Genomic DNA, 11,994 nt, shown 5'->3' with positions numbered 1-11,994 from the left:
AGGCACAGCCTGTTTGGCGTCGAAGAAACTCAGAGATCATGAATACAGCGAGAAACTACTTCAAACATACCGTTCGGACCTCCGACACACGGAGTAGATACCTATTCCTATAATCTCTGTACTAGTGCACCCCAACTCGAGCCTTTGAAAGCGTGCCACGCTACTCAAACCATCCAAGATCCAGGTCTTGATTCTTTGGCGTTGCGTAGAGATCTCGCTACAGTGTGTGTCTTCTACCGCATTTAACACGATGAGTTCCGAAGATCCTGTTTGACCCGATTCCTGCCACTGAATTCCACCATAACACCAAAAATTTGTAACCATACGCACAATCTGGTTATAAGGTTCCTTGTTCGATAATTTATGGAAAGAAGTTCTTCGGGAGGCGTCTTTACTTTCCCGTGTACCTCACTTCGGTCCGATGTTTCTACAATTTTTCTAACGAGAAGAGACTGTCATCATCATCATCAGCCGGAGGACTTCCACTGCTAGACAAAGATCTCCATCTCATATATATTGACCAGATCATCAGTCCATCTTGGGCCTACCAACACGGCCATCTGTTCGCTGCCACTACAAAATTAAAATAAGTCCCTAAGGACCTTATAATCAAATGCAGCTTTAGTGTCCATCAGTTGAGAAAATAACACTTTATTTTTTTAATAGAATATGAGGACGACTGGGCGGGTAACCTGACAGTAAGTGATCACCACCGCCCATACTGTCCTGCGACATCCGAGGAATCACAAGGACCATATTGTATTTTAAAGAAATATTATTAGTTTTTATTAATTATTTAAAAACGACTGTGAAGACAAGACATAAAATAAAAATGCAGAGACTTTCAGATTATATTGTTATATTTTTAATTAATTAAATAAAAATGATATCACATGTATTGCAAACATAATATTTTTACACTTGCTTGTTGATTGATCAACGAACTGCAATAGTTTTAAAACACAACATAATCTATCAAATATAAAAATAATTTGTCATGATTTTTAAACAAAACTCATGATCCTATAAAAATGCATCAGTCTTCTATCAATATATGTATAATGAACTTCTCATCAAAAAATCGAAGTACTGCAACTAGGGAGGTACCTACTTGTTTAGGCGGCATTTAAAAGAGGATTGATATAATTAAAAAATAAGAAATTGAAGGTTAGATTATTAATTACCAATATGATGTTGTTATTGAATATTAACGATTATGGATGAATGGGCTCGAACCCTTTGCCTGCCCTTATAATGGACGGTACAGAAACGTAACGCCATCTTGCCGTAACCGACTTCCGTTTCCGTTGCATTCTCGTCCAATTACTTCTAAAGAAGTTTTACTTCAAAAATACGCCAATAAATAGATGGCAGTTCAGTATTTAGTAGCAGTAGATTTTAAATTTTCATCCAGTAAAATATTAATGTACAAATTGTTTTTAATTATATTCCGTCGGAATTTCTACATTTAATCACACATTTTTGCATACAATATCTTTTTTTACTGAGCGTGATTGTTCACTAAGCTCTGTGCAACATATCCAATTTGATTTCTAACACAAATGGTTTTATCCTCGACCACGGGCATAGTCAAACTAAATACCACATGTTATGCTAAACTTCAGAAATGGTTATATTTTTTGATAAGAAGTAAATATTAAGCAAAGCTCTTTTCGCATTTATTATAACCACTATTTGGATTCGTCAAACAAAACAACAATGGAATTGACATATTCTAGTATATATATCATATAAATATCGCAGGAAATATGCTATTATTTAAAACCATCATTGTTAAAAAGACCAATCGACTAATATGTAGTTACAATTGCTACACGAATACTATAAATTTGCACCATTTAACTTTATAGTTAAGAATAATTATTAAAATCACCAATAGTGAAAAATAAAAAAAATTGTTAAATTTTCAATTACAAGCGAAATAGAAGCTACTAACCACTTTTAATTTATGGACATGTTTAGATCTCAGCGACAAAAATTAATTATTTATAAAGCAATAAATAATGATAATTTTATGATTATATTTCGTCTTCCAAATCAAATGTTTCCTCTGGGAAATCTCCTACGGTAATGTAAACTGGTTTTACAAAACCGCCATACTTCGGTGGACACGTGAAATAACGTTTTCCATTTACACTGAAACAAATTAAACACAACAAAATGTATTTGTGAAGTCAGACATATGAGTTAATATAAGTATTACAAATATTTATATACCTAAAATATTTTAAAAAAAACTTTATTATATGTGAAGTAATTAGCTTAGATAATTTATACGTCTAGATAGAGCCTCTTGCTATTGTTAGGCAAAGCAAGACAACAGGCCAGGTTTATAACTTTAGTGGGCATGACAGCTACGTCTTACACTGGCCATACATTAGTCACTTTGTTTTTCGCACTTTTGCAGTTTGACACTATTTTTTTCGACTTATTCACAGCTGTCACAGTCTATGTAGACATATAAATGATCTAAGGTAATAAGTAGGTACCTAATAATACAAAATAATAACTTTGTTTTTTTTTTTATGGAAAAGGTGGAGAAACATTTAGTTGTCAAGCACCAGAGACATAAACCACATGTGGGTACTTAAAGATACTATTTTATAAGTAAAATACTAACGATCCATCATTCTTCCCCCTAGGTTCATCATATTGCACTCCAATCCATAGTCCCTTGGCTCCCTCCAATGGCCCATTGTACTTAACAGTGGCGCGCCTCGGTGGCTGAGACGGAACCCGAACTTCGCACCTAGCCCCAACAAGTACTGCATCTGCTAGTCTGAAAGCAACACAGTTTGTCTAGTAACTGTCTATCTAGAAAAGTAACTGTTCAATAGAAACAGATGTGTTTAACCACTTTGTGTACCTTAAGAAGGGACTTTAACCTATCTAACAGAGATAATAATGAATTATGATAATATGAAAATAAATGGTTAAATGATTTAAAATAATAGTACCTGGACGATCGAGCCATGCTCGGTATTTTAAGAAGGTATAACACTTGAACAAAAAAAAACTAACAGGACATCTAGATTCGAACCGGTGTCTTCTGCTTTCCGAATCACCCGATGTCCCATCTGAGCGATTATAGTCTTGTATATAGTGGCGAAATTTACCTTTGTATTCTATAGTTATTGTAGCAGTTTCTCATTAAAACACGGATAAAACAACATTTTTTAAAATTCAAACCTAGCTAGATCAATTTCTCGCCCCCGAAACTACCTGTATGGTAAATTTCATTAAAATAGTTGGTGCCGTTGAATCATTAAATTTGACTAAGAATTATGGAAGTTATGGTCTGCCTAGTGAAACTCTCTAAAAAAAGGGATTGTATGAAACTTGCAGTCATTGATAGATTGACAGATGATGGTTATAATGTATAAATTAACGGAGATAGCCAAATTCTATGTTTTAAGGAACTCTTCGCTTTCAAATTTAGCCAGATTATACTTTCTTCAAGTCAATTGTAATTACTTTTTCAAACTTATGTCAAATCACTGCATGTTTCATACTAAACTGAATTTTCATAAATCCTCATCCTTAAGTGAACACCATAACTTCACTAACTAACAAATAATAACACACAAACAATTGTTCACTATTACTTACTTTGCTTCTTCCTCAAGTTCTTTTTGTTGCTGCTCTTTCATTTTGTTCATCTCTTCTTCATTATACTTCCCCAGTCTGTTCTTTTGTAAGAATGATCTTAATGTGTCACCTTTTTTCTCATACTCTTCCTCAGATAACTTGAATCTAAAAATTGTATTACAAGCTACAGTGTTGAAAATTTACTGAATTAGGTGTTATTTTGCGGAAATCCATAACTGTTCAATTATACACGAGGCATCCTCAGGAGATTTTGACTCACCAAATGTTGTCAAGAACAGCCGACCAATCACAGAGCACTAAATCATGGGGCGAGGGTATAAGAGTGGTTACCAGCTCATTCAATTCAGTCTCATGCTAGAATTTGGAGAGTAAACATCTCCTGAGGATGACAAAGATATACCATCTAAGCTTGCCTGGAACTGAGAACCCCTACAAACATTTTAATTTATGGATAGTGACAGTTTTACTACCCTTGAACACCACTACTTATATTCACTTCTAAATTTTTTCTTGTTGTATTAAACAATTCAAACCTATTTCCATCTATACTTTCACTAACTATATCAATTTTATGTTTAGCTTTGGAACTCACTATTATACTCATGTCTCATGGTATCATGTAAATTAATATTTGTTGTCATAAGCCATCATGTGAAAATGTATATTTATTATATCCCACTGGAAAATTACGTGTTATAAATTATAAAAAAATTTGTACAAACCGTTCAGTACTGTCAGACGCTTCGAAATCTTTGACCAATGTGAATTTGTCAATTACATGTATCCTCATACCATCATCTATGGGATACGAGCCCAGTAATGCATTATCATTGTCAATATCACATACAAAATTGTTTTTTTGGTCGTATACCTTTAGCTTCATGGTTTTCGCATTTCCTCCCGTTACTAATTCTAATTTCGTCTGGAATAAGATAAACAGCCTTTGAGAATCTGCGAATCATCTGAACTCAGATTAAGTAATTTACCCTAGCAACCAAGTAGACTAAAAGTTTTACAATTGAACATGAATCACACTAACCTTAAAATCGGCAACTGTAATAGATTTTTTAAATCGTCGCTCTACAGAGGGTGTGTCTTCAGCATCTGATTTAGTTATATGCACGTTAACATAATCCTGAGTTATAACTTGAATATCTTCCATGATTTAAGAATGATTTTATATTTATAAACGAAAACGATTATAAACGAGTAAACAACTCTTTTTTTTTTATTTTCCTGTGGGCTGTGACCTGTCATTTATCTACTGTCAGTCTGTCTGACAATAGACATATTTTTTTTTGTTCTGTTCGTCCATCTGGACAGTCCTGACAATAGACATCAAGAATCAAGCCTCAACTTCAAACTTTTTTATTATTATGGCACAGGATGCAAATTACAGGTCATTGTCGAAAGTATCAGTCCAAGCACCACCCAAGGGTGATTGCAGAGGCGTGCATGCTTAGTGGTTTTTATTGTTTGGTTGCTATACGTAATCTGGAATAGTAGATATATGATAAATTTAATGAGCGTCTTAATATGTAGGTACATAGTACTTATATTGTGAGCAATCGGATTTTCGAGTCGAAAACATTGTGTTAAATTTAAATATCAAATATATCGTCTATCATCATCGTTTATCAACTGTCAGTATTTGTAGTATAAAGTGTTGTGAACCTTGGTAAATGTTATATTGTGAAAGTGTACAGTATTTACAGTGATAAACTTTTATTAAATTTGCAAACAATCACATAGTGAACAAAAAATTTTCATGTACCCTCAATTTTCGTAATAATATTAGTATTATTTCGTCGTCAATGCCGTATCCATACAATTGCTAAATAATCATGGTTGGAGAGTGTTTGGCATGTAATATTGGTGTTCTGGTAACACAAAAAAGAATTAGATGCACTAAATGTAATGGTTTATACCACACTGAATGCATATCCTCAAATTCAGTACAAATAGCCCGTATCAATTGGGTGTGCCCTGCATGTACTGCTGTTACTCGGAAGGGTGCTGATAACACTAATACACCTATAAGAGTTGGCACTCTTAGCTTGCACGTAGTGGCCTACGTATAGAGACATCGCCGTCGACATCGAGTATAATAAATAATCAAACGATTGCTCTACCATACTGTCGGAACTTAAATCATTTCGTAGTGAAATGCATTCAAGACTAACCAGTCAGGAGGAGAAGTTTGATGCTTTCAGTAATGGCCTTAATTCCTTGCAGACTGAGTTGGCTGATATGAGGAAAAGTTTTCAGTTACTTCAAACTGATCTCGATTCGGTTATTGAATGTTCAAATAACATAAAAGTAAACAACAATCGTAATACAGAAGTTCTTAATGACACAGTAAATTCAATTGGAGTCATTCAAAGTCAAATTAAAGAACACAATGACTCATTAGATTTTGTTTCCAAAAAAATTGAGGCACTACAAGTTGAATCTTCATCCCATTCTTATATAATCTCAGATTTAAAGAATGACTCCTCTACTTTCGATCACAATTTCAAATCCCTTCTGAGTAAGGTTATGCAACTGGAACGAATATCAAGAAGCCACAACATAGAAATACAAGCTGTGCCAGAAAGGAAGAACGAAAATTTAAATACAATTATAAAAAATATATTTGATAAAATATCTGTGTCACTTCCAGATGATGTTGTTATCTCATGCAATCGAGTAGCTAAACGTACTGTATCTGATCGTCCCCGCACCATTGTAGTTACTCTTATGACACCGAAACATCGTGATTTAATTTTATCAGCGGTTAATAGATATAATAAAGCTAACCCAAAAGATATGCTTTGTTCTTTGGACCTTGGAATTATAGGAGAAAGAAAGCCAATATATGTCGCTGAAAATCTTTCACCTGAAGCTAAACATCTGCATATGGAAGCAAGAAAAGCCTCAAAAGTTTTGAATTTTAAGTATGTATGGGTCAAATTCGGTAAGGTATACATGAGAAAGGACGAATACTCTCCAGCTATTAATATTAACAGCTTAGATAAGCTCAAAAGCATTTCTTAGATAATAAGCAATTATCAGAATGTAAACAAATTTAAAAAGAAGCTATATGATTTTTATATAAATGTATTAAATAACAACTATGATGTAATCTGCTTAACCGAGACTAATCTGAACTCTTCTATTAGGGATAATGAGTTCTTAGACGATCGTTACAATATTTTCAGAAGAGACCGTGATGATAACACTAGTCATAAAATTACTGGTGGAGGGGTATTGGTTGCTATAAAAAAATGTTTTGTAGCCAATAGGGTTACTGATTGGGAATGTAATGTTGAATGTATTTGGCTTAATCTTGTTACTAAAAGTGAAGATAAGCACAAAACCATAAGTACTAAATTGGGTCTTGTATATCTGCCGCCGGACCTATCTATAGAAAAGTTAAAAATGTTTTATCATAAAACTAGTGATATTCTATCAAACACAGATGAGTCTTTAATTTTACTAGGTGATTTCAATACGCCCAATCTAAACTGGCATATAGATAATGTATCAAAAACTGTAGAGTCTAATTTTGCAATTATGGACACACGAGTTAGATTTTTATTGGACTTAATGTCAATTGGCAACCTTAAACAACATAATTATATTAAAAATAGAAATAATGATACGCTTGATCTATTTTTCTCCTGCCAAATTTCCGTATCACTTGAGCCATCTCAAGCCTTGTCTCGAGAAGATGTACACCATCCTGCCTTTGAGGTCAGTGTGAATCATGGTATTTCTAAACCAGTACTTAAATATTGTCAACGTAGTCAGACACTTAATTTTAGGAAGTGTAACTTTGAAAAGTGTAAAGAAGAACTTAATAATATCAATTGGCATTCACTTCTCTCATCTACTGACATAGATAATGATCTGGCTAACTTCTATAAAGTTCTAAATAATGTAATTCAAAATAATACACCTTACAAACAGCAACGTAGATCATCTATACCAGTTTGGTTTAGCAACTCTTTAATTAAATGTTTAAAGGAAAAGGATAAATATCACCAAAAGTTCAAAAAATTAAAAAACCCCCGGGATTATGATACCTTTTCTTTTCTGCGTAAAAGATCAAAGAAAATGATGCAAGATTGTTACATCACTTATATAAGTAATATCGAATCTAGTCTTAAAAAAGGTAGCAGTAAGTTATTTTGGAATTATGTAAAAAATAAAAATAAATGCTCACTTATTCCACCTACTGTTCAATTAGATAACAGAATTGCTACAGATGGTAACCAGATATGTCAAATTTTTGCAGACTATTTTCACACTGTGTATGAGGCTAATATGTCATGTGATTTTGTTACTAACGCCCATAATAGTAATTTAGACTGACTCAGCAGTATTGTTGTTCAAATGGATGATTTAAGTAGAGTTATGAAAAACCTAAATCCGAATAAAGGACCCGGTCCGGATGGAATACCGTCACATTTCGTTAAATTATGTCATGTTGAACTTTCTGCACCCCTTTCTATTATTTTTAATAAATCCCTATCATCTGGAGCTTTTCCTAAAAAGTGGAAAATTGCTCATGTAATTCCTGTTCACAAATCTGGTGAAAAGACAGATGCTCGTAACTACAGACCTATTTGTATACTTAATTGCTTTGCGAAAATATTTGAACGCGTTATATATAGACATATTTACAACTTTATTAAACCTATACTGATTCCTGAACAACACGGATTTGCATCATGTAAATCAACAACATCTCACATAACTGAATATATTGACTATCTATTTGAGACCATCGATGACAAGGGACAAGTAGATGTTATTTATACAGACTTTCAAAAAGCGTTTGATAAGGTCAACCACGAGCTCTTACTTATAAAGCTAATGGAATGTGGTATACATGGTAATTTAATGCGTTGGATCACGTCATATATTAAAAATCGCACACAAATTGTAGCCACTTTGGTTCCATCTGGAGTACCTCAAGGGTCTCACCTCGGTCCTTTATTGTTTGCTTTGTTCATTAATGATGTCTCATCATGTTTTACTTGCAATAGTAGATATCTGTTTTGTGCAGATGATCTTTAACTATACAGAAAAATTGAAAACATTGAAGACTGTTTCAATCTACAGCGTGACCTTTCTGCTTTCAGTACTTGGTGCCATAATAATTTAATGAAACTAAATGTTGACAAATGTCATGTTGCCACATTCACTAATAAGATAAATAGCGTAAATTTTTCCTATCACATTTCGAATTCAGTTTTAAGTCATAAAGAATTTACTAGAGATTTAGGTGTCATTGTTGATAAAAAACTATCATTCATTGAACACATTGATACTACTGCTGAAAGAGCAAATCGGATGCTAGGTTTTATCTTGCGCATTTCAAAACCTTTCAAATGCCAGCATAGTGTTGTAATATTATATACATCTCTGGTTCGTAGTATTTTAGAATATGGTTCAGTAGCATGGTCACCTTTTTATAAAAACCACATTGATACCATGGAAAATGTTCAGAAACGTTTTTTGAGAATTTTGTGTAACCGTTTCAAACTTAGAAAATCATTGCATAGTTATGAAGCTAGATTAAAATATTTTAATCTAGACTCACTTGAAATGCGCCGTAAATTAATTGATCTAATATACATGTATAAAGTTGTAAATCATCATATTCATACTAAACTGTTGTCCAGGTTTTCTCTATACTGTAATCCTTGTAGGACTTTCTTTGTTCCAACTTCTCGCTTGTGGACATCACATAATGCACCAGTTAATAGATTATCTCGTTCATATAATGACTTAGCAAATATCAATAACTGTGTAGATATTTTTTCTAATAGTCTGTGCAGTTTTCGACGCCTAGTTTTAGACACTCTGCGCCTGTTAGAGCCTTAGCTTATCTTTATGTGCTTCATATTTATGTTTTTTGAAATTTGTATCAGTTTCGCTTTATTGTATGTTATACTTATAATATGTAGGATATAATTTTAGTTTGTGTGTTTTAAATTAATGTTTCTTTTATCTTAGTTAACAAGTTACATGCATTTTCCTAAGTCGTGATAGTAACATAAAATTATTTATTGTTTTATATAACTCTACATTTATTTAAGTTAAATATCACGTGTTACCATCATAAGTGTTTCCATTTAATTGACGTATATGTTAATAATGATTTACTTATACTAGCGTTATTTTGTAATTATTAATACATGTATGTTGTATGGGAACCAATAAATAAATAAAATAAAAAATAAAATGTCGTACATGTTAGGTATAAGTGAAAACAAAAGTGATGTTTATGTATATATGATTAATGAAATTTCCACTAGGACACGAGTTCATTATTTGAGTGACACTAGTTTGCTGGCCGGTAGATTCTAGGATCAGGAGATCGTAATTATTCTCAAAACTGAAAGGATGATTTTCAACTGTCGTGATGCTGGAATCATATTGTGAAAATATTTAGAATCCAAAAACAACATGTAACTGTTCCTGGTAATGTACTGTTAATGTAGTTTGCCGGTATATATTAACATTCAAAATTGGTTGTTTTCACCGGAAACTACGTTATGCTCGTTTAAGTTATTGCCTGTGGTGATGATGTGGGGCGGGTGACCTTCGATAAATTTTGGTGACTCTGTCGAATCCTGGTTTTTGGTAAAATAAAAGATATAATATATTAGTTTATTAAGATAAATACTATACGATTTCTACGATACGAATTTTTTAAATAGGAATTTAAAATGTTTGTATTATATAATTTACGTCGATTGGCTCGTCCACTGTACTCAATAAACCTTAAATTACAGGATATCTCTGAGGTCAGTGTGCTTCTTAGAAAAGGCCTCCTTTTACAGTTTGAATTTAACCCTATCCTAACAACTTGTATTCAACTCGAACTAATTGTGAGCTCGAGCTCGTCATACAATCGTTTGTGCTGCCAGCCTCTACTTCTTTTATCGTTTCTGGGGTGCTATTCTGTCACCAATTTCCTCCACTTGTACTAGGTGCTTCACATCATGTGACTTGTCCATCTCAATTTGAGCTGATCCATTTTTGATAGCACATCAGTAAGTTTTGTTCTTTATCATATTTGGCTATTCTGATCGGCGCTCTATTATCCGCGCAGTATGGTGTAGATTGGCGCGATTTTGGCGGTCGCGTAGCGTTCTGTCATTGCATATTATTTTTTCAGTGAATATATGTAAAAGCTAATGAACTAGTTAGCTGAAAGCTAGTCATTTTTCAAAAAAAAACATTTAATGAATAGATCTTAGTAACTTGAATTTTATTTATACACTATATGGTTGGAAATTTAGTCTAGATTTTTATTAAATAATATTAGATCCGATCATTAATAAAGAAAACTATACCTTATGAAGCAAAACGTAGAGTAAGGTAAAAAAGGAGAATTGGTAAGAAATTTTTTATCCTTCACATTATGTCATGATAATGGCAATGAAATGACATTCTCAGAAATATATAAAACATATGAAAAACTTAAAAAAAAAAGAAATAAATAAGAAATAGCTTGCGTCGACACATTAAGCGTGAGCTTACGATAATAACTGTTTTGAGAGGCCTCGAATTTAGAACCAATTTCATAAATATTTATGGAATATAGGCACAAAATTCCAAAATACATAATCAATAAAAAAACAAAGAAAACGTTAGAAACGATGGTTCCATGGTGGTGATGGGCCATATTAGGCAGTGCCTACCTCAATAAGAACTTAAATAAATATGCCAATACTAAGTGCTAAAGTTATTTAATATGTACCCGCCAGTAAGATTTTTCTTACGCTAAGTTGGTACTAAATGCCTATGGTAAGCAGTGACCAGATGCATATTCGAGGCAAACAGCGTTTCATGCAACTTATTAAGAAAAAGTATTAGACAAAGTTATACGACTCGAAAACAGTGCGATATTTGTAGGTACATGTAACGTTCACCATTTAACACTGCTTATTTATCAATATAAAACAATAATTATAAGACAAAATTTAATAATGCGAGTCATAAAACGATATTATTGCAATATGTTTTTCTACTAATATATATGTAATCAAACAAAACGTTATGAAACTTTATTTGCAGTTTATTTTAAAAACGTATGTAGGTAACCGTTTGCTTCGCTCTCCAACAATGCATACAAACTCGGAACCCAATTCAAATAAACAGTGAAAAAAAAATATATTTAAGGTTATTAAAATTTCCATAAAATTAATTTAAAACAATACCTACCCAAAATAAATACAATTAATGTAGAATCAGTAACAGTTTAGTAGTTATAAATTATAATTATTAGTACCTACATTTTGCAATTTAGCTTATTTAAAATTCTTGTTCGAAGGGACTTCCCCTATTGCGTACGCAAACTAGGAT

At 32.7% G+C, this 11,994-nt stretch overlaps 1 protein-coding gene across 1 annotated transcript; it reads right to left on the bottom strand.

The window, feature by feature from the left end:
• Window positions 1-842: 842 nt before the first annotated feature.
• On the bottom strand, window positions 843-4,886 carry LOC126974480 (tubulin-folding cofactor B). Its single transcript, XM_050821993.1, has 5 exons — window positions 4,670-4,886; window positions 4,353-4,552; window positions 3,631-3,774; window positions 2,642-2,800; window positions 843-2,157 (listed from the first exon to the last, which is right to left on the bottom strand). Exons 1-5 carry the CDS (start codon window positions 4,790-4,792, stop codon window positions 2,040-2,042), a joined length of 744 nt encoding a protein of 247 aa, XP_050677950.1. The 5' UTR covers window positions 4,793-4,886; the 3' UTR covers window positions 843-2,039.
• Between the last annotated feature and the right edge of the window lie 7,108 nt (window positions 4,887-11,994).

Source organism: Leptidea sinapis, chromosome 32, assembly GCF_905404315.1.
Source record: "Leptidea sinapis chromosome 32, ilLepSina1.1, whole genome shotgun sequence".
In the NCBI taxonomy this organism is placed as follows: Eukaryota; Metazoa; Arthropoda; class Insecta; order Lepidoptera; family Pieridae; genus Leptidea; species Leptidea sinapis.
The sequence above is the reverse complement of the archived record's forward strand: the minus strand, read 5'-3'. Positions and strand labels throughout refer to the sequence as shown.